The sequence below is a fragment of the Dipodomys merriami genome, unplaced genomic scaffold (assembly GCF_024711535.1).
Source record: "Dipodomys merriami isolate MVZ:Mamm:240054 unplaced genomic scaffold, mDipMer1.0.p SCAF_35, whole genome shotgun sequence".
Classification (NCBI taxonomy): domain Eukaryota; kingdom Metazoa; phylum Chordata; class Mammalia; order Rodentia; family Heteromyidae; genus Dipodomys; species Dipodomys merriami.
Genome location: NW_027205048.1, coordinates 8165508 through 8190339, shown reverse-complemented (window position 1 = coordinate 8190339; position 24832 = coordinate 8165508). Strand labels below are relative to the sequence as shown.

Sequence of the window (24832 nt, the reverse complement as noted above, 5' to 3'; positions counted from 1 at the left end):
AAGTTCTGTGACTTCTGTAATTTTTACCTGGGGCCCCAAATAAAATATTTACCATTTGTTAGAGATTGTCTTTTCTCCCAATGTATACATTTGGTTCCTTTTATAGAGAATCTGATATCTGTAATCATGTCTTTTGTTCCTGGTCCTCTATTCTACTTTATTGATTTATGTCTGTTTTTGTGTCATGTTGTTTTTATTACTATAGCTCTGTATTATACTTTGAAATTAGGTATGATACCACTACTATTACTTCTTATGCTCAAGATTGCTTTCAGTACTCAGAGTCTGTTGTACTTCCACATGAATTTTAGGACTGTTTTGTCCAGTTTGATGAAAAATGTTACAGAATTTTAATGAAAACTGTACTGAATACATAGACTGTTTTCAATTTTCTTATTTTGACAATCATTGAAAAATTATCATCTGTTTCTTCTTTAATTTTTTTCAGGGTTCCTATAGTTTTCATTATACAGGTCTTTTGCTCCTTAGATTATTCCCAGTTGTATTGCCTTTTTAAAAAGCTATATGGTGTGGGATTATTTCCTGATTTCTCCTTCAGTAAAATTATTATAATTATGCAGAAAAGCTACTACTTTTGTATCCTTCTCCTTGGCTCAAAGTGGTTAACTGACCTATTTAGGACCGTATGTATGGATCACATGATCTTCAAGTAGGACTACTGTGAATTTTTCCTTTTTTTTCTCTTTTATTTCTGTCTTGTTTTATTGCTCGTGCTAAAACTCACCATAATATTTAATAACAGCAGATATCTTCATATTATTCTTGATTTTAGTGAAATGCTTTTGACTTTTTCTCATCAAGTATGTCAGCTATCAGTTTGTGTTTAGAGACTTTATATGTTGATATATACTCATTCTATTCCTAATTTAAGAGCATTTATCATGAAGAGATGTTGAATTTTGTTAAAGATATTTTCAGCAGCAATTGAGGTGAAAATGTGATTTCTGTTATTGCTGCTGTTTATATGTTGTATTACATTTGTTCTATATGTTGAACCATCCTTGATTTCCTCAAAACAAATTTACAAAAATATTTCAGTGAGAAGGTTTTGGGGACTTTTGTTTCAACGTAATCAGAGTAGCCGGTCTATAGTTTCATTTTTCTGTTGTACCTGATTTTGGTTTCAAGGCAACACTGGCTTCATGGAATGAGTTTGGAAGGGCTTGTTAAACTTTTCCAAGAACCAATTTCACTTCATCAATCATTTGTATTATTCTTTAAATCTCCATTTCATCTATATCCACCCTAAACTTCATTATTCCTTTCTTTCTTTTCATCAAGGTTCTAAGACCTAGGGGTGTATCGTTAGGTTATTTAGTTGAAATTTTAGTGTAGGCACTTAAAGCAAAGCTCTAATGTTACCATTTACAACTTCATATCCCAGAGTTCTCGTAAAGTGTTTTCATTTTCATTTGATTCTAGAATTGTTATTTCCTCCCTGATTTTCTTCAGTGATCCACAAATCATTTTGTAGTAAATTGCTCAATTCCCATATGTTTGTATAGTTTCTGTAGTTCTTCTAGCTACTGATTTTGAATTTAGTCCATTATGAGCTGAGAAGTTAGAATAAATTATTTCAAGTATTTGGCATATCAATACATGATTTATAGAGTAAGATGTATTTTAGAGAGAGTTTATGGACTGTTGAGAGAACAGCTATGTGTTCCACAGCTCTTGGGTAGAATGTGTCATAGATACCATTAAAGTCCATTTGACCTGTGGTGGAATGTAACTTTACAGTTTGTTGAATTTGGTCTGGATAATCTATCTACTGATGACAGTGGGGTATTGAAAACACCCACTGTTGTTGTAACTGCACCTATCTGTTATGTTCAGTAATGTTTAACAGAGTGCACCTGTGTTTGATGCATATATATTTACAATTGTTAGATTGTTTTGGGGAGTTGTTTTCTTTCTTAATATGTGATGGTTATTTTTGTTCTCCTAATTTTGGCTTGAAATATGCTTTGTCAAATATGAGTCTTGATACTTTTGCTTATTTTCAGATTGTGTGTTGAGAGTATTATTTTCCATTCTCTTATTTCTAGTCTGTAGTCATATTTCTCAAAGCATGAGTTTCTTATGGGCATTAAACAGCTGAAACTTATTTATTAATCAATTCAACCAGTGTACCATCTTTTATTTGGAGAATTAAGACTGTTTGCATTTAGTGTTATTATTGAGAGATATATATTAACTTCTCTGTTTAAAGATTTTGTCTTTGAGAGTTAATCCTTTCTTAATTTTCATTTATCTATTTGCCTCATGAAACTTATTCTTTCCTCAAGTCTCCTGATTTTTTATATTTTCTTCCCCTTCTCTGTGTAGTTTTTTTTAATGTGTTCTCTTTAATGTAGTTTTAGTAGCCATTAATTGCTTAAATTTATGCTTATTTCTTTTCTTTTGATTTTAATTATTTCTGGGTATCATAATGGTAGTCATCACTTTTTTTCAAGACTTGAATTCAACATATTAGTCTTTAGGATTTGGCTTTGAAAGTAATGTGGCACTATTTTCAGAACTTTGTATTTGTTCTTTAATTGAACTATAATTAATGTGGAGAGGTCATATCAACAAAGGATTCTAAATATTTTCTACATTAGGGCTGGGATGTAGCTCAGTGGCAAAGCGCTTGCCTAGCAAGTGCAACGTCCTGGGTTCGATCCCCAGTACCAAAAAAGAAAAGACAAAAAAAATACAGTTAAAAAAAAAAAGAAACTATATGGAAGTGGCGCTGTGGCTCAAGTGGTAGAGCGCTCGCCTTGAGCTGAAGAGCTGAGGGACAGCGCCCAGACCCAGAGTTCAAGCCCCACGACCGACAAAAAAAAAACAAAAACAAATATTTTCTACATTAATGTCAATTTCTTTCCCTCAGTCTGGGAAATTTTCTGTTAAAATTTATTAAATAATTTTTGTGTGCATTTTGTGTGCATATATCTCAATTTCCTCCAGTGGTGAACAATCTTAATCATGTCCTACAATGGTTTTGTCTAGTGTGGCCATGGTTGTCCTTTTGTCTATTGCTTTCTGAATATAGTAATTCCTTGACTTACATTTAATCCCTGTTATTTCTTGTTCTGTCTGATTTTGTCTATTGGTGATATTTTCTGTTGAGGTTTTTTTTAAAAAAAAATCTCTGCAATTATTGTATCATCTAGTGTTCAAAATTCTTCTTGGGAATGCATAAAAATGCAAATGAAAAGACTCAAAGTCAAAATTATTCAACAAAGCCCAGCCTGTAATCCTAGCTACTCAGAAGGGGTGAAGTCTGAAGATCACAGTTCAAAGTCAGTGCAGCAAGAAAGTTCATAAAACTCTTATCTCCAATTAACCACCAAAAAGCTGGAAGTAGATCTGTAGCTCAGGTTATAGAGTGTTAGCCTTGAGCAAAAAAGCTCAGAGTCAGCACCCAGGCTCTGAGTTCAAGCCCTAGGACTGTCATAAAAAAAAAAAAAAGCGTCACTATGTAACAAAGCACTAAATCATAAAGCCTATAAAATTACAATAATACAATTTTCCATTAATTGATATACTGAGCTTTTTATTTCTATGTGAGGGGAGCACTTATGAAATGTAGATCTTGGAAATTCTTATTCATGTTACTTTTTTTCATGTCTAGGTCATGAATTGGCCTCTTTACTGACCTCATCTATTTATCTGAATCCTCTTTGAGGTCATTGCTGATTTGTAAGAGTAGATTTTTGAATGTGTAGCATTTTTAGCATTTCAGTATCTTTAGATTCAGTTACTGAAGAGTTATTAACTCCTGGGAGATCATGTGGCCCTGCTTTTTCATATTCATGTGATTTGTACATTTGTTGGAATGGGTGTATCTCCAATATAATCTGGGAGTCTTCTTAGTGATCAGTTTCCTCTTGAGAGACAAATCCCATTTCCATTCAGGTAGAAAAAAAATTTACTGTAACAATACCACCATAACAACCAGATTTAGAAATGCAATAGAAACTAATTAAAGACAACTACAATACTACTAATTTCCATAGAAAAATAAATGGTAAAAATAACATTGAATAAATTATATCATTAAAAGTCAATTAAGATGAAGTATATAAATATAATGAGTAAATGAAATAAAAGTAATAGCAGGAAAGGGGAAAAATGAAACAAGTTTAATTTTTTTGGTAAAAAATTAAACAATAAAAAAGAATATGAAGAGAAAGATGAGAAAATCTGATTACAAAATAAAGAACAAATACATAAATGAAACTAGATAAAGGTAAGAAAAATAAAAATAGAAACATGATTTGCAATAGCAACATTAAATATAGTTTAGAAATATAGTTTAGAAATATAGTTTAGAAATCATTAAAACCTGACAAAGACTTAAAGAAGTTTTTTCTGGGTTCTCCAATATTGGAGTCTGCCAGGTTGAGGGGATGTAGAAGTTAGCAAAGCTGGAGACTGTTCTTACTGTTTAGGTTGGTGCTATGTATGTATTAAAGGTTGGGGTAGACAGGGCCACTGGTTTGCTTCAGGACTGAATTGACCTTATAGATCTCCCTTTGTGGGGTGTCGGCCTCAGTGAGCTTTGCAGCTTGTGGGCCATGCAGGTTCCCACTCATTCTTGATGTCCCTATTTTGTGCACCAAGGTGATGCAAAAGTGCAAGCCTAGGAGTGTGTGTACCAAGTATACCGGAGAATTGGGCAGCATAGGTGCAATGAGATTTGCACTGGAGGAAACTGAGGAAACCCAGCACTCTGCCTGCCATTCTCAGTCCTTTAGGACCCTGCCTAGCAGTAAACTCCCTGCAGGAAACCAGAAAGGAAGAAAGAGATTTGGGTTCACAGTTCTAAGTCCTACCCACCCACAGCACAAGCACCAAAGAGATATCCCTAAAGGTCAAACTCAGAGCCTGCCAGTTTCCATAGTAATTCTCAAGGAAATGAGGTTCGCTTCTGTACACAGACCCATCAACCCATTGTCATTCACAGCCTGTGTCTGACCCTCCTCTCCCTAAGACTGGTTCTCATGGCCATTTTCCACCCAGACACTGTAGCAAGGTATCCCTATACTCCCTGAGGTACAACTGTTCCTTGTTTTCAGGTCCCCAGAGAAACTCAAGTCTCAGACAAAAGTCTCCTCTCAAGTTCTAGACTGTATCATTCAGATATTGGGAATAACAAAATGGATTTCTTCTCCAATGTTGGCCTGCCATGCAGGAGGAATCATTGTCTCACAAAATTCCTGTACTTGACTTAAGGCCTTCAAAAACTATAGGCTTATCCTGTGGCTAGAACTGCCAGTATGTTGCTACTGATGCTGCCCTGGCTTGTTATGGTTGTGGCTTTGACTTGTCTTTAGGAATAGTTGGAGTACTGCAGACTGTTTCCTGCTTTTCTCTATATATCCTCCTGTTTCTCACATTTTCTTGTCAATTCCTGGTGCTTTTTCTTTCTCTCCTTGGAATACAGTCTTCTCTTAATTTACTCTTCCTCCTATTCAAGGAGTAAAATGGAAGCTGATAATTTGTCATTTTACCTCAGAAGTCTATATTATTTATTTTATTCCTTCCATTATCCCAATTTACTTAAGGAGTTTCTCATGCTCCTGTGTTTGAAAATCAGATCTACTAAATATATGTAAGTTCTAAGTAAATATTCAAAATATAATTCTGAATATACTGATATCAACATTTCACGAATAAGTAGCCATTAGAAACTTGTTACTTCTTGTTACAAAGGTAATAGATGAGAATGATGGGACAATATAAGAAATATTACACTGTTTCATAAAACTATTCTGAAACATATCTATTTGAATCAAGTTTGAACTGAAGCACTAAAATACATATGGTAGCTTGAACCATTTAATTTATAATAAATAGAAACTTCAACAATTGACTGTATACTAAATTATCCAAAAATCTCAGGGGCTACAAACAATGGAAAGAAAAAGGGTGGAAAGTTTCTCCAATGACAGGCATACAGATTTCTCTTTCTCATCTTTATCATCTGACTAGAAATGAGAATGTTTACATGCAGACTTAAAAGTTGCATTCTAGAATCAAATGGCCAAACTCTGTCAGAAAATACTGCTGTTTTAGGAAAGTTTAATTTATAGCAGGGGTTAATTCTGCTTCTCTCAGCAATAAAGATTATTTTCCCTTCCCCTGTTTGTTCCTCTTGGGATATTTGATTTTTTTTAACAGAACATATAGTTTTCCCAGTGCTGACTTATCTGGTCAGCGAGGTTAGTTTTCAATGAAGCTATGATTTGTGACTCTTCACTACTCTTGCTGCCTGGGTGCCTTTAGGTATTTTTCAACCAGAAAAATCTGAAAATTGAAAATGACTAAGGATTTTAAATTAATGTTTAGGTCCAAGTAAGCAAAACGTAGAGCTAGTCTTTGTTGTGGCTACTGCTGTTAAAAATAATTTCATTCTTGAGGAACTGACATTTTGCTGATTAAATGCTCTGTGCAGGAGCATAATAGGACACTTTACATAAAAAAAAGCACAAAGAGAGTTATATAAAAGATTTCACATTCCTAAAATCATAACCAAGGAAACAAATACAATTATAACAAACATGACAGAAGACATCGTAAACAGTAGGGCACATCAATGAATATTCTATCCACAGCAGATATTAACACTTTCTAAAAAACAGATTTTTGTAAGTATTGTTTGTTTAAAGAGTATCTCACTATGGCACAGGAATTCTGATACAGTAAGCAAGGGAGGTTTAATATTAGGAAGTATTAGTCCTTATGATGACTTTTAAGTCTTTACATTGTAACTCTTATCAACATTCCAATCATGTCTCCTATCAGCCTATCCTTGCTTCCTTCTCTGACTCAAGGGTATCCTAGATGTTCCTCAAATACATCACACATACTCCTTTTTCAAGCCTTTAAATATGTTCTTATCTCTGCCTGAAAATCTTGTTCCTCAGATTCTCCATGCTACTAGAAGAATATGACTTAAAAATCTTATAGTAGGACAAACTTTCTCAAACAGATTAAAGTGTTAAAATTCTGACAAGTCAAATAGTTATTATCTTTTCCTAGAAAAACATGCCCTGGCCAGGAATGGTAATACATGCCTGTAATCCTCCCAATAAGATGGAAGAGATATCTTGAAACATCATTTTAAGGCCAACCAGTGGTACAAAGTAAGACTCAGTTTCAAAAATGAAATCCACAAAAACTCAAGATACAACTAATTCAACTTGCCACAAATGACAAAAAGGGTAATATGTAATATATAAATGCTACAAGTCAATAAGAAAAGACAAAAATTGATAAACAGATAAAACAACTACAAAAAATGAAAGAATATTGTAAGTTACCTTAAAAATCAAATTAAAAGCATAAAAAGAAGCTAATGGATTACACTTGCAATTCTATCCCAACAAAACCCAAGCTGGAGATTTAGCTCAAGTGGTAAAGTACCAACTGAACAAGGAATCCTAGGTAGAGAGCAAAGGCCCTGAGTTCAAACTCTGAACCCAGGAATAGAAATAGGAAGATAGACAGATTAGATAGATAGATAGATAGATAGACAGACGAGATAGATAGACGAGATAGATGGATGGATGGATAGATAGGTAGGTAGACAGACAGACAGACTGACAGACAGGTAGGTAGGTTGGTGCTATAGATGAGCTAAGAGTTGGGGCAAACATGGTCAGTTGTTTCCTTCAGGCCTAATTTGGCTTTATAGGTCTCCCTTTGTCAGCTTCGATAAGCTGAGATAGATAGGTAGATAGATAGATAGATAGACAGACAGACAGACAGACAGACAGACAGATAGATAGATAGATAGATAGATAGATAGATAGATAGATAGATAGATAGATAGAGATATAAATATATAGAAATGTGTGTGTGTGTGTGTGTGTGTGTGTGTGTGTGTGTGTGTGTGTGTGTGTGTGTGTGTGTGGTCTGTAACATCTGGGAAATGCAAACTGGAATATCCTTTCTTTAGGACAACTTCAAAATTATCAAAAGCCTTGAAAATTATTCAATGGCATATCTATTTGATTTGTAAGACTTACTCCTAAAAAGATTGGATACATGAACAATGATATTTTTAGACTGTCATCACAATGATACGAACAGTAGTAACTTAAGATATATATTTATTGAAATACCTAAGATATAAAAATTATATATTATTCAAGATATAATAAAAACAAAATATTAAAAAATATGTGCACATTTTAAGTTTGGAAGAAAATCTACTAAAATGTTAACTCCACAGTGGAACAATTTTCATTCTGAATTCTTCCTGTTTTTAGAATAATGTGTAATAAGCATTCACTGCTCTTATAAAGTTAAAATAATAGAACTATTTTAATTTGGAAAAAAACTCTACATTCAATAAAGATAATGGTAGAAGGTCTTCAAAAGTTTCTATAAATATAACCCACTCTTTCCCACAGGGAAATAAGCAAGACTAGAGAAGGTAGAGACAAACAATAGCTCATAGTGAATTAAAAAAAAAAACCTACTTTAGAATAAGAATTTTACCTATTTTTTCAATGTGATGGTCCTCTCTCCCTTTACTTCCTCTTTTATCTCTTCTTCAGGAAGGAATTCATTAGAATTTCACCCTAAAGAAGACTGTTTGATGCCCGGCACCGGTGGCTCATGCCTGTCATCCTCGCTACTCAGGAGTCTGAGATCTGAGGATTGTGGTTTAAAGCCAGCATGGGCAGGAAAGTCCATGAGACTCTTATCTCCAATAAACCACTAGAAAGCTGGAAGTGGCGCTGTGGCTCAAGCGGTAGAGCGCTAGCCTTGAGCTGAAGAATGCAGGGACAGCGCCCAGGCCCAGAGTTCAAGCCCCACGACTGACCAAAAAAAAATTTTTTAAAGATTGTTCGGAACTTTGACTTTGAATTTACCTTGAAATATGAATTCAGGCAATAATAAGTCATATGACATAGAAAACAAAAATGTAAAAATATGAGAAATTGTACCCAGAAGTTTAGGATTGTAGGCAAAGCATCCAGTTTTCCTTTTATCTTTTTCATCACTTTTTTGAATTCATCTGGTGTTCCAAAGTTCCTACAACCTAAATCTATCCAATGCCTTCATTATACCTCCTATTCCTGAGAACCTGTTGGTCTCAGCAAGATATTAACTTATTAGGGAATGAGCACCAAGCAAACACTGATAGGCCATGAAATTCTGTGACGGTACTTTTTTTTTTTTTTTTGTCGGTCGTGGGCCTTGAACTCTGGGCCTGGGTGCTGTTCCTCAGCTCTTCAGCTCAAGGAGCGCTCTAACACTTGAGCCACAGCGCCACTTCTGTTTTCTGAGAGCTTTATTGGAGTTGTCTCACGGACTTTCCTGCCCGAGCTGGCTTTGAACCATGATCCTCAGATCCAGCCTCCCAAGTAGTTAGGATTACAGGCGTGAGCCACTGGCACACGGCCTGTGACGTTATTGCTTAATCTGAAAACCTCTGGGGAAGCGCTTTGAAATAAGATGACTTTGAAAAAGCTGGAAGTGGCACTATGGCTCAAGTGGTAGGGCGCTAGCCAAGGGATGGCGCCCAGGCCCAGAGTTCAGGCCCCATGACCAACAAAAAATAAAAGACAACTTCTTTGTTACTTGAGCTCTAGGTGACAGTGCCTTGCCTATAAACTTACGTACCTTTTCTGTCAATGCAAAGCTAAAGGAAAGGTTTTTCTAGGTAAACAGGACTATACAGTATCACTGATACTATATACATTTTTCTCCTCATAATTTAAAAAAAAAATGGTACATACACAAGAAAAAAAGTCATCCTCACCTGATCCAAGTAAAGCTAAACCACGAGAATACTAGAAATTGGTTGGGATCACATATAGCTTTAGCTCTGAGAAGACAATTAATTCTTCAAAAACTCAAGAAAACAAGAACAAGTAAAAGAACATGTTATTTATTTTATCTGTTGGCAAATGGTAAGTCTCAATGGATCTTGCAGAGTAACAACATGAATCCAATGGGAGGAAAATAAGTTTGAATGAAAAGTAAATGAATTATTACACAGATTTCAAAGAAAGAGCACTACAAAATGTCAAAAAAAAAAGTGTGGGGGCTTTTTTGTTGTTGTTAATCAATGGTTTGATGTCCATAAGATTCTAATAAAAGGTTGTCTATGAAAAACAAGACCAAGTAAGGGTAATAAGAGAAAAAAGTAAAAATAGAAGCTGAGATTAAAAGGAAGACAGAAAAAATTTAAAAATATGAAAAAGAAGGCAACACGAAATTTAAATTGGCAGAAAGCATTAAATAACAAAACTATACTGTAGAAGATAGAATTGGTATTAAGAGGTATAAAAAAATCTCTCAGATTGCTAACGATCAGCAATCAAATAACAGAAGATAAATATTCAGAAAACACAGAGATTTAAACTAGGTAAGTGGAAGTACTTGAAAAAATCAGAATATAATTTTAATGTCAGGTTAAAATGGGAGGCTAATCCTTGTTCCAGATAAAATAGGTGTATCTATGCACAAACTGAAATTGTAGATTTAAAAAATTTAAAGCAATGAGAGAAAATTGAACAAAATGGTTTATCTAAAAATAATTTTTTAAATCAGGCTTCAGTACTTCTTTTCTGCACTAATAACTTTAGGAGACTCTAGTGCTGGATTCACAAATTTTTCTAAAAAACAAGTCTGACTCAATATTCTTTATACAGACAAATGCTGCACAAAATGTTTCACAAAGTATGAAGTTAGAAATAAAATTCAGATATTAATGCCTTAGAAACTATCATTGGCATATTTTTGATAACTTCCCTAAGCAACTACACAGTTCACCAAATTAAAAATAACTCAAAAATGAGAACTATTTCAATGAACTTTTTATTTTGTTATAGTAAGATCTATTGGTCCATTGTGTGCTTTCAATTAATCTTTTATCCATGCAGTTCTGTAACACTATGTACTAGCCCACACCTCACTAGTTGTAGAAAGCCTACAAATGTTGATACATTTCATAATATAGTATCAAAAATAGCATTCATATTCACTAATATCACTAACAAGCTCATCAGAAAAACAGTAAACTACTGGGAAGTTGTCAAGCCTTTAGTGGCATACATGGGTCTACTACAGTTCTAATTTTTTGTTTGAAAGAGTGAATTATCACCAGGAAAATAAATGTAATAATAAAACAAAATACGGACCATGAATTACGAGGCTAACTTCATTTTTGAGAAACTTATGCCAAATAACCGAGTCTAAATAATTACAATTTGTGTGTTAATTATCCAAATAAAAAATGTAGAAAAAGAATTGCCACTGCACACAAGTGAATGCTCCCCCAAGTGTTCCCCAAGTGCTCTGAAATGCAAACACATTTCAGTGAGTGAACTTCTATGTCAACAAATTGAATATTGAAAATGAATAGACTCATGGGTCAGATTCAATAGTTATATATTTTTTTACACCTTAACCATAAAATGAATTGGTGGTTTGTGTTATCTTACTATAGGGTGCATAGCAGGAAAAAATACACTACTCACATAGTTTGGTTCTACTGTGTTAAGATCATAATGATTTTACTCACCATTGCTTTTGCATCACTAAGGCAGATATTAGCACAGGGAAAATGACAAATAATTTTTTTTTTAACCATTTGAAAAACTGTGTAACCTCACAGAATCTTAAAAAGTACCTTGGGATCTGACTTCCATAAATCTGCAGATCATACTTTGAGAACCAACACTTTAAGGTGACGAATGAATATAGATGCTTAGAGTAACCAACCATGAAGATCTGCACAAGACTGTCCTGGTATGAACTCAAAAGTCCTGTCTCAGTGGGAGGTCTGGTTACCCCTACCAGAACCAAATAAGTGTCCATGACACAATATTAGCAGAGGGGAGAAGCATTTTAGACAGATGACAGAGCAAGTACAAAGAGCCTGAAAGAATAGTTGATACATTCAAGAACAAAAGGGCCTCCTACAAAGCTAAATACTCCTAGAAAATCATATTATTTCAGGCAGGTAGGCTACTGAATAGCACCCAATATGATACTCAAAGGACACTTTTTTTGGCCAATTACAAAACTTTGGATAATTATGACAAATGTGATGAGGCTTCCTTTATAGAAATTACAGGGAGAAGTAAAACTAATAAACTATTTTTAACGGGAACCTCAAAAGTCCTGAGTTTAAAGCGAGCTTTATACAGTTAAAGTTGCTTGATGTCAATTCTCTTAAGACAGGTATACAATTTATTTGCCGATTTTTATCATTAGATTTAGGAGTTTCCTAATGAATGTATATTGAGTGAATATTTATATAATGTATGGTTAGAGATATTTAGAAGTGAGAACAGAGTTAATTGGCTTTTCAAGCATCACAAATACAAAGTAAACTTTTAAAAAGACACTTGGCAAGGTGCTGGCGGCTAATGCCCATAACCCTAGCTATTTGGGAGGCTGAGATTAGGAAGATTCCAGTTTAAAGCCAATCCGAGCAAAAAAGCTTACAAGATCCCTTTTTAACTGAGAATTAGGTCCAATGACACCTGCTTGTCAAGGTGTATTTCATCCAGGCACATGGGCTTGTGCAGGAAGCAAGACTCAATATATAAAATAATCAGCAAAAGGCAGGAAGCATGGCTTAGAGGTAAAATCATCTACTTGCAAGGATTAGGCCCTGAGTTCAAACTAGTACTAAAAACAAAACAAAAATTCCATTACTGAAAAAAGTCATTCTTTTGTACATTTTTATGAGAATACCAAACTAAAACCAAATTTCATGTTTTCTGCATATTGAGCACAAATATTGCTGTTCTGAGGATCATTCCTGGAATTTTTTCCCTATCTAAACATTTCAGATTGAACAATTTATTTTAAGAGCAGTTCTTTGACAAACCATTAGATTTTAAAATTAGAAACAGTGCAGTGTATTCTACATTGTATTCTTCATAGACCCAAACCAGAATATGTTTAGAATTATTAATACCTGCAAACAGAAATGCTGTTTCATTCTATAGTTTGCTCTAAACTGCTTTATTGTTTGTATATTTTCTTATAATCATGAAAAAAAAAAGTTAAGGAAAAGGAGGCCAATAAATGCTACACATGGTATTATGACTTCGCTTAGAAATGTAGTCATTTGAACGCTATTAATAGGAAGAAGAGTTGCTATTTCTAGGACAGGTCTCCTCATTAATCACAACCATGAATATGACTAATAATTATGGAGCTCAGATTAAGAATAAACATGCTGAATGGCCAATAAATAACTGAAAAGATGTTCAATATCAATGATTAGGTAACTGAAACTATCCAAAGACACCACTAAGATGGCTTAAAATTTTTTAAAAAAAGGAAACAAACACACCCAGAAAATTGCAAGTATCAAGTACCTAGAGACACTAAAATCCTTCTACATTCAGCGAGTTTGGCATTTTCTCGCAAGATAAACCAGACAAATAATTACACTTGCACATGATCAATTAAACGGCACTCTAAACATTTACACAGTTAGAACAAAAAAGAATATATTTAGGAGAGGATCACAAGAGTTCAACAGCTATGTGCATATGATCATATAAAATGATACTTATTGAAATGAACTCCAAGAAATGAAAAGAGGTTTAATATAGTACTGTTTGCAGTTATTTTCTTTCTTTCTTTTGGTTTATTCCCTTTTGTCACTGTGGTTTTTTTTTTTTATTTCTGAACCCTTTGTCTTGTATTGAAGTTTATTTGATTTGGGGAAAGGATGGCAAAGCACAGAAATGGTGGGACAAAGGGTGAACCAATTCAACAGATACTATGTTGGAAATGAACTTTACAACATGGGGGTAGGGGTGTCAGGAGGGGAAAAACTAGGAGAAATGAGGGAGGGGGGTGACTGTTCAAAAATAAAAGATACACATTATCTGGCTCATTTAACTGTAACCCATCTGCACATCACCTTTACAATAAAATTCTAAAAACATAAACCCAGTTATCAGCTAATGTATAAATTTCATTCTCACATGGAATACTCAAGAGATTTAAAATGTATGTTCAGACAAATACTTGTACATAAATGTTCAGAGCAGCATTATTTAAAATAGATAAAATGTAAATAGTGATCAACTGAAGAATGACACATAAAAGTGACATGTTAATGGAATTCTATGCCTCCATCAGAAAGAATGACATTGCCCCATTTGTTAGGAAATGGAAAGGCTTAGAAAAAAATTATATTAAGTGAAGTAAGCCAAGCCCAAAGAAACATAGGTCCCATGGTTTCCCTTATTTGCAGTATCTAGTATATGTCTGATTCAAGGAGAAAAGGTCAGATAAGGTAATGTTAGGGAAATGAACCCTAAGATATGTATTTTAAATGTTTTTTTTTCTTTCATGCAATTGTTTCTAATGCATTTAAAAGATTATTTCTTTGTTGCTTTGTATGTCCCTCCTCCACAGTGTAACCCCTACTTTCACTGTATTTGATGTCGGTATAATTTGTGGAGGGGAAGGGGAAAAACAAGTCGTTTAAATAAGGATACAGGTGGACCCATTGCAACAATGAGAAGTACAAGTCGTTATGTCGAAAACAAACGTTACAACTGTGGTGTGGGGGGGGGGGGGGGAGAGGAGGGCCTGGGAGGATTGGTTGGGGGAGCAGGGGGAGGATGGGAAGGGATGGGAAGGGGAAACCAAGGAGGAGGCTACAATGCTTGATAAGAAATGTACTCATTATCTTGCCCATGTAATTGTAACCCCTCTGTACAGTATTTTCACAATAAAAAATAAATAAAAATTTTAAAAAGTGACATGTGTTTATATATACATATGAAACATACATTATTAATACGTGTTATATATTATATATACAAATATGAACAATATACATAGACAAAAAATATGTACTATATATACAATAAAATATTGTTCATATGTAAGAACAAATGAAGTACTGATATTTACAACAACATGGATGAACCTTGAAAATATGATCAATACAAAAGGCTATTATTGTGCAATTCTATTTATTTGACATGTCTAGGGACAAAAATTGGATCAACTGTGGCTTGGGGCTGGTGGAATTTGGAGTGGGTTAGAAGGGTGACTATAAGATTTTGAGAGTGATTAAAATGTTTTGGAATTAGCAATTATTGCACAACTTTGCATAAAGACTACAAATCTCAACCCTGAAAAACTTCAAATGTATTTTGTAAAGTGACCTAGCAGTTGTGTCACCACCTCCAGCTTAAGAAATAAAGCTTTACCTAAAAGCTTAAATGCCCTGCATACCCTTCTCTGATTACAGCTATCTTCCGCCCCTGAGAGATAATCATTATCTTGATGTGCTATCTATCATCCTCATGCATGTCATTATGCTTTTCCAATATTTATATATTCCTCACAAGATATCCTTTTGCTTTGCATATTTTAAATGTACTATACTTAGGCAACTTCCATAGTTTGCTTTAATCACATTATGTTTTAGAGATTTGTTAATTATTTTTAAGCCTCATTAAGTGACAACTAACACTTGAAATTCTGAGGTCATACTTTCAGGAATGATAACATAGTCCATTAAATGTCTTTGTCTTCTTTTTATCAATTCAATCAGAAGATTTCTCTAAGCATCTCAAATGACCATACTGTTTTATCCAAAGTAAGGGAATATATAGTACATTTCATGATTTGCAAAGCTTTCTAAGGACCCTAACATAAAATAACTCCTTAAATGCAGGTTAATTTAGAGTGAAATCTTGCATTATATTCTATCATATGTAATAAATTATACTGAGTAAATGATAAACCATTATCAGTAATGGAGCTGAAACATTTGAGCCATCTACAGGCACTCTCTCCATGAACATTCTGATTGTAATCACAAAAACCTTTAAAACCTTTTCTGTAGGCAGTTTGCCTACTTAGATACAGACCTTGTATCTTTGGTTACTAATTCTAGTATTTTAGGAAACTACCATGTCTGGATGGCCCACTGAATTTTAAAGATCATAGTTAATGGGTCAGATGCATTCATAAGTCACAATTTATGCAAATGAAATGGAAGAGAAAACTTATCTATCTGCTGAGAGTCTGGGAAAGGCAAGTCCATGACTTTTCAGAGATAGCTTCTAGTAACATCCTTCTCTCTGATTTTGAACAAAAAAGCATGTGACCCTGAGAACTGTTAGACCTACTTGGGAAACACAAGGACAGTCAGTCATTATACTAGTCTACTTCAGTAATAAATCTTAAATATTATTCAGTGCAAAATAACATACTGTTAAAAATATACTTCCAGCTGGGGCTCAAAATGTAGCTTAGTGGTAGAATGTTTGCCTAACATTCATGAGGTCCTGGGTTCGATTCCTCAGTACCACATAAACAGAAAAATATAGAAGAGGCACTGTGTGACTTAATTGGTAGAGTACTAGCCTTGAGCAAAAAAAGCTCAGAGACAGTGCCCAAGCCCTGAGTTCAAGCCCCAGGACTGGCTGAAAAATAAAAATACATACATACATATATGTATATATGTATATATTATATATTATGTATTATATTACATGTGTGTATATATATATATATATATATATATATATATACACACTCCCATATTTTATGTGGCAAAATTCAAATCCTAGAAATGCAGGCTTAAGTCCTTGAAAAGGTCTTCCCTTCCCCTAAACTTATAACATAAGATAAACTTATATGAGAGAAGCCTTTTAGTTTTGTTGATCGTGAAGACTGGACTCGGCCTGGGTGCTGTCCTTGCCCTTTTTCATTAAAGACTAGCACTCTACCATTTGGAGCCACAGCGCCACTTCTGTTTTTCTGGTGGTTAATTGGAGATAAGAGTCTTATGGACTTTCCTTCCTGGGCTGGCTTTGAACTGTGCCTCAGAGCTCAGCCTCCTGAGTAGCTAGGATTATAGGCTTGAACCATGGGCACTCTGCTGAGAGAAGCCTTTGACTTTCATCCTTTCTCTTTTTCCAGGTCAAATTTAGATATGGTACCTTGGATGAAACAGCACTTGTGTTTCATATGGATGGAAGACACATACGCAAAATGGTGGAACCAACGAGAGAATATGCTGTGGTCATTAGTATTTCATTAAGTGATTTAGTAAGTGGTCCTAGGTTGCCCTGGACTTCCTGCTAGACCAACAAATATAACACTTTTTTTTAATCATGAAAATACCGCACAGAGGGGTTACAATTACATGGGCAAGGTAATGAGTACATTTCTTATCAAGCATTTTTGCCTCCCCTTTGTTTCCCCTTCCCATCCTTTTTACTAAAGCTTCCATGGCTAGATTTTTGCAATCAGCAACCTGCTGCAATGACAATGTATAAATATGCTGAATTAAACGCTGTTTCCCATTACCTAAGTCAGTAAATTTCCAGTATCATTTAAGCCACTTTGAACTGAATTTCTTTTACTTCCAACCAAGAGCACCCTAAGCTAACAGAGCCTCTTTTTCAATTAATGTCAGTCATGGGACTTGAACTGTGGGCCTGGGCGCTGTCCCTCAGCTCTTCAGTTTAAGGCTAGCGTTCTACCATTTGAGCCACAGGGCCACTTCCAGTTTTCTGGTGGTTTATTGGAGATAAGAGTCTCATGGACTTTTCTGCCTGGGCTGGCTTTGAACCTCAATCCTCAAATATCAGCCTACTGAGTAGCTAGGATTACAGGTGTTAGCCATCAGCACTCGGCTTAAAAGAGCCTCTTTTTAAGACCAAGGTAATATCGCTATGTCCCTCAAGGACAAATAATACATACTATTATTCATCTTACTAACTGGCTTTCTAAAATGAGTCTTCAGTAAGGAGTAGCTACACAATTACATGGTAATCTTTCCAAAAGAATGTTAGTGTTGCTGGGCGCTGGAGGCTCATGACTGTAATCTTAGCTACTTAGGAGGCTGAGATCTGAGGATCTCCGTTCAAAGCCAGCCCGGGCAGGAAAGTCTGTGAGACTCTTATCTCCAATAAACCACCAGAAACCCAGAAGTAGCACTGTAGCTCAAATGGTAGAACGCTAGCCTTGAACTGAAGAGCTGAAGGACAGAGCTCAGGCCCAGAGTTCAAGCCCCATGAGTGACCAAAAAAAGAAAAAAACAAAAAACAAAAAAAGAAAAAGGTTAGTGTTACCTTGCTTACATAAGAAAATTCAACTGACAAAACAGAGGAACAAAGAAATGGCACATGTTTATTAAAATCTACTTTAAACATATATGCCACATAGTTACCAAACTGGTTGGCATAACAAGGCTAGGAGACAACTTTCAGAGAGTCATTTAAATCCTGTCACTAAGACTAAACTTCCCTGCGGCTCCTTTCCTTCTTTCCTTTTACATTGTAGTATAGTGCTTAAGGCTGAGGGATTTCTTAGGTAGCCAATGCAGATGTATATATACTATGTACATAGATGTACTAAGTATTATTTATGTGAACTCATGCAAATTCCTCTATTTGTCCAAGTTTCACTTTTGTTAGATGTCTAATGAGGATAATACTGCCAACCACATAGTGCTTATGTGCAGTTTATGCAGTGCTTAGTATAAGGTGTGATATAGAATAACTATTCACTAAATGTTCCCTATTACTTTTAGTTATCTGTCCACCAGTCTAAAGCTGCCTTACCTTATATTCTACATCTATTTCCCTTCTGCCTCCTCAGAGATTTTCAAAATTAAGCCAAATTACTTAAAGAAATTTAATATGAAGACATAGAAATTGTAGGGCAATAAAGTGTAACTTACTCCCCTAATTTTTTTATTGTTGTCTGTCAAGGGGCTTGAACTCTGGGCCTGAGATCCTAAGATGTCAGCCTCCTGAGTAGCTAGGATTACAGGCATGAGCCACCAGTGCCCAGCTCTAATCCCAAAAATTTATTGGTCATAATCATTGTATGTTTAAGGAATTTTTAAATTTTTTAAAGCAGTATTTCTACTTGGTTTTCTAAAATTTGGATTAAATACCTCAAATGTTATTTCTGAAATGCAAATTAGAGAAGAGAAATAATGCCATTGTTTTACTCATGTTTTAAAGCAAATTATAATCAATAATAAAATTAGACTTAGGAAGGATGTAAATTCTGCTCCAACCAAAAACAAATAAAGGAAGAAAACAATACTACCTTAAATACAAATTGTATTTCAGTACTACAAATTATAATAACTTGTGATTTTGTACTTTCCCTAATTAAGTAATACTATACTAAAGGATATGACTTTGCTATTGTTATGATAAAGTTTTTAACTTCCTCTAACTAAAAAAGTGAAAACTGTATATTTCGAAGAAGAGAATGGAGCCATCTTGTTACTTCTCTATGTACTTCATATACTTTATTACTTCAACATTTTTGTAAATTATTTTTTATCATTGTTCTGCTACTTATGCAGTAAATTAAGATTGGAAGCAGAAAAATATTAAAAATCCATAGTCTCATACTGTCCTCCATTTTCTCTATCTTAAAGGAGTATGGAATCATATCAGACTTTATATAATACAAGGATAAAAATTAAATGCCCATTTTATAACTACATAACCAGTTTCGAAGAAAACATTCCAGACTCTTAAAAGAAACTACAATGGTTCTGTGAGTCTTTACTTTTAGTTTGCTGTTATCAATAGGGTAAAACTTTGCCTTGACTATCGGAAGCTATGGTTTTACTGCAAATCCAAGATATGTTCTCATCTTTCTGTTGTTTTTTTTTTTGTATTACCAAACCTAACCAGGCATACTGTAGCTGTCCAATTCACAAAGTACTCATACTATATAATCTGAGACTTCTGCAACCATTTATTTTAAAGGACTCATTGAGCCCTGAAAGGCAAATGCTATCATTCAAGTTCTAATTACATGCTACCTGGGTTTTACAGAACAGAAACAAAAATGAATACTGTACTTCCTAAATTCATTTTTTGACTACAAGCAACCTCCAAAATAAATGCTCAAAATATCTTCTGAATATGACTGTGTAATAGCATTATGTATTAAGATTATCCTATTCAAATTATGTTGTACTTTTTCCTTATACTACTTCTGTTTGATAAATGGGCCAATAAATGCCAAGTCAAACAGTCAAGTTAATATATTTTCATGGTTATTGACAGACATAATTAACTCTAAGAATAAAAGAAACAAGAAATCAATTTTTGATTACTTCTTTAGTTCTTCCCATTAGTCATTTACATTGTAATTGTAGTTCCACTTTTTAAAATCTTTATACACACACCATCTTGACTGTAATTGTAAATCAAATAATTTCAATTACAAATTAGTGTTATATGAACTGTGCCCTTCATATGTTAATTTTATTAGTATGATACAACTGCATTATTACCCATGTATATGAGCTGATTAAAAAGCAATGCACATTTATAAGCCTATATTAATTAGCAATTTCAACAAATGTTTCCAAGCAATGCTAGAGATATGCTCTGTTTTCTCTTTAATGCAAACAATTGAGTCAACATTTTCTTTATGTGTGTGATAAATCAACAAATTAAATTTCCATTTTCAGGAAAAATAGGCTGCTATCAAAGAAAATATTACAAAGCAAACACTTTTTACAAAGAAATATTACAAAGAGTGCAAACCTTTATTTAAAAAAAAGTTACTGTCAGGTCAATATCTTCACCAACCCAGAAAAAAATGCATCTTATTCAAAAACTTACATAAGTGACCTTTAAAAAATATTGCTCTAATGCAAGCTTTGGATATATTATTATATGTCACAAAGAAAAATGTTTAAAATGAGCTCAAGAAATCAGTTTTAAAAAATATTATTTTCATTATGATAGTTTAATTGGTTTAAAACTATGTATCATAGACAAGTCATTTAACCTCTCTTTTCCTCACCTATAAAAAGAGCTGATTATGGTAGGATCCTATTAGAATTAAAGTTTATATAGGAGAAGCATCCAGAATGGTACTCAGCATGTAAGCGTTCACTAAATATTCACTGAGTGTGGCCTACTTTTATATTTACATGCGTATTGCTTATTGCTTCCATTAGCTTCCAATTACCAGTCATGACAGTATCATAATTATTTCCCAAGGAAAAGTTACATCATGACATTCTTTGTGCTTTGCCCAGGTCACCAGCATTTAGCACTGTTAGTATGAGATAGTTTCTCGGCTATTCATAGGCAAAATAGGAACTAAGGTCATATGGAGTAATAGTTCCAGATTCTATTTTCGAAGACAGCACTCTGTCTCAGTAGGGAGAGAGGAATTGATAAATACTGACCAATGCTTATTTAGTTGAAGTTAGACAAAAAGAAAAAATCTGGAGTTCTACTGCACAAGGTGATTATAAATAACAATCATGTACTATATATCTCCAAAGAGCTGTAAGAAGGGGTTTGTAATATTTTTACAACAATCAATTGATAAATGATTGAAGAAATATGTTTATCATAAACTATAACTTCTAGAGAAACATAACACCCATCTATGTACAATTTTATGTATGTCAGTTACATTAAAAAGACAAATTTCCTGAATATCTACCATACTATATTAATTCATCAAATGCACTAATGTATATTACACTCTAAGCAATAACTGTAACAAGAATAAGAGAAATAAATAAGGAAAAAAATCATAAATACGCAACAGAAAATAACGGAGGCCACAAACACATGTAACATTTTTATTTAATAAATAACATCTAAAGAGGGCTTTATGAGTGATGTTTGACCAAGACATGGAAAGAAGAGCTGAAGCTAACCAGGTGAAAGCTTTACAATTATTCACAAAAAAAACCTGAATTTCCTAATGTTAAGTTGAAATAGAAGTATTTGATAAAAATAAAATTGTTTAAACAGGCTAACCACTCAATGCTGCTTGTTTAGTTCATTATTAGGTACTATATAAATATTTTAAAATAACTTTTCCCATCCATAGTGAATTCTTCACTGTGATCTACTACTTGTTCCCATACTCCAATTCAGAGTCAGAGAGATCTTCCTAAAACATTTATCACATAATCAAAAACCATTAATAATTTCACCTAATCCTAGACATCAACCCTCTGCTTTTGACTACATTTCACTTCAATGTGTCTGGACCACAAATGTTTTCTATTATTTCTCTGTTTATCCAAAATTTTTCCCACTCTTCAAAATTCTTCTCAGAGCCATCAGACTATCTTGTTCGTATTTTAGCTAACAGAACTTTGCAAATGCTACAAAAAAGAAAAAAATGAAAAATATTTAAAAGTATATTTTTGGATAAAAGACATGTGCAAACGGTTAGCAAGCTGGAAAACTAAAGGCAGAAACTCATTTGAGAGTTACATTCAATCCATTACATCCACACAGCACACTTAAATAATTTATTATTCAAAATTTATATACCTCACTAACTACTTATTGAACAATTATTCTTTCAACGACATTATGCTCTTATAAAAACTTAACCATCCCACAAAATGGACAATGAATTCTCCATTACTTAAACTCGTTATTTAGGGTGAGTTCATGTTAGAACTGAAGGTATCTCTGACTGAACTTTAAATATCCCTGGACAGTATGCAACACCACCAATCCTGTGCTTTCCAGTTGAAGAACAAGGAGTTAAATAGTGAAATACCCCCTCACACAGCCAAGGTAAAGCAGAGTTTTTCAACAAATAATTTGCACCTTTATGCAGCCATACCTTAGATTCCAATTTGATTTTTTCTTCACTCAGCTTCTCTGTTGCCTTCTTAATGTTTTCACGACATCTTGTTATTTCTGACCTTACTGTAATACAAATTAAATCTGTAATCATACTCATCTTTCTCAAGTCCCCACAGAGGTAGCATTTGGTATGACATTTCTCCAATGTCTTTCCTTTAGCGTGTAAAGCAAACTTTCCTCAGTGGCTTCTGACCATTCCTTCTGGGCTTCTTCCCTTCTGCTCCAAGCACCCCCCAAACGCCCCCAGGTGAAAGGCTGAAAGAAGCACCTGACCTTCTCGCATCACCCGGCGACTCTCCTCGGCCTTATGCTCGGTGAAGATAATGTGCTGGAACAAGGACTCTAAACTCATCTTGGGCCCGGGCTCCTGCGGATCCTTTATTTACCCTTAAATATTTTATAACCAAGTCTGAGGATCCTGGAAAGCACAATAAAGGAATGTTCTAGAGCAACGCCCTGCTGCCTCCAATTCCTGCCCCCACCCACCCGCCACGGGGAGCTGAGCGGGGCGCAGGGCCCTGGGGGTCCACACCCTGACTGGGACCCGTCCCCCCTCACAATGCGCGGACCCGGGCTTCTCGGCCAGGCCCTCCGACCTTTTTCCGGGCCTTTATCCCGGCCCAGGCCTCAGCCTCCCTCCGTTTCGTTTGTTTTGGCTCTGGTGGCAAGTAAGAGCAGAGGCCTTTGGCAGCCCTTTCTATGACCAACCTTGTACCCCCAGCCCTCGTCTTCTTAAAAATGAACCCTTCCAAGTTATTTTGTCTCAGCAAAACCGAGCCTGGTAGCCGTCAACGGGACCCGAAACGTCTCACGCCATCGCCCGGGCCTCCATTGGCAGGAAGTCTCGCGCGGTCTCGCGAGACCTTAAACCTACGGAGGCGCTTTGGGCCCACTCTGCGGCCAGGGTGATTTCATCTATCCTCAAAGACTTTTGGTCTTCCTAGAGTTGGGGCTCTAAATCTCCAAGGCACAAACACTTCAAATCTTAAAATACCAAGTACCCATGATTCTAAATATAAACTTTTTCCTTTCAAAGTCTTATCCTTTGAGGATGACAAAGACTACTATAAATGTGCAATGCCTGACATTCCGCCTTAATCATTCCTTTGTAATCAGGGCATATCTTTTTTGTCTCCTGTAAAATTAATCATTGCCTTTTGTAATCAAGCAGCAGTAATATTAACACTCAAATATCTGCACAATTTGTGTCAGAGACCAAAGTGGTTGATAATTAAACCTTACACAGGAAAGGCACCTTTGGGACCTTTGCAGGTTTTTTATTTTTAATAAAAAAAACATATTTTTACTTTTAGTAGGTCAAAATATTGACATTATAATAAACATTTGACTTTATGTCTAATGTGAAATTATATTGGATACTTTAAAATGTAATTTCAAAATTAGAATTTACTTAGAATTAAGGTGAATGTAAATTATTGCCACATCACAATAAGCTTACTTAATAGTTCATTAATTCTATAGTATAATTGCTGAGAAATTTCAACATATTCTAAATTCCAATCTTAATTTCCATCAATTTGTACCTAAGATTTAATTTTTAACTTTATTATAAAATAATACAAGTTGAAAATTGTAATAAAATGGAAAAGAATTGCTCATAAGTATATTCAGAAGTAAATGTGAATTAAAGTTTGACTTGTTTTTCACTTGAAATTATTATGAATAAACAACAATGAAAAGTCATTATTTGCTTTTATATACTAATAATGATTAAGAAATAGTGTAATGGCTTGCATATTTGCTAATATTTTGAGCAGTTTACATACTTTTGAGATGAGTTTTGTTATTTCTTAGGTAAACAGAGGCACAAAACAATTTAATGAACAAATTGAATTTAATAAACAATTCTTCAATCACCATCTGAGAACTTGATGTATGTTCTTTTACTCAACCCAACAATTCTATGAGGTCAATGATTTTGTTACTTGGGGGACTGAGGTAGAAAAAACTAAATAGTCTGTCCAAAATCACTTTCAATACTTAGGAAGAACTATTGAATCAGGATTTGAACGCTGTAGCTGATCAAGGTTGTATACCTAATACATGGCAGAGAAGTGAAATCAAGAAATCTCAGATTAGCCAGGTATGGTGATTCACACCTGTAATCCTAGCTACTCAAGAGGCTGAGATTTGAGAATCATGGTTCTAAACCAGCCCAGCCA

At 34.5% G+C, this 24832-nt stretch overlaps 1 protein-coding gene across 4 annotated transcripts in view; it reads right to left on the bottom strand.

Moving 5' to 3' along the window:
- The window catches only part of Ccdc172 (coiled-coil domain containing 172), a 104742-nt gene extending 81267 nt beyond the window's left edge, over positions 1–23475 (bottom strand). For all 4 annotated transcript variants that reach the window (XM_069987894.1, XM_069987895.1, XM_069987892.1 and 1 more), the window contains exons 1-3: positions 23358–23475; positions 22923–23067; positions 22627–22712 (exon numbers count right to left, since the gene is read on the bottom strand). In XM_069987894.1, the coding sequence (XP_069843995.1) occupies positions 22627–22712; positions 22923–23001 (165 nt within the window). In that variant the 5' untranslated portion in view covers positions 23002–23067; positions 23358–23475. The remainder of the gene's footprint in view (positions 1–22626; positions 22713–22922; positions 23068–23357) is intronic.
- Between the last annotated feature and the right edge of the window lie 1357 nt (positions 23476–24832).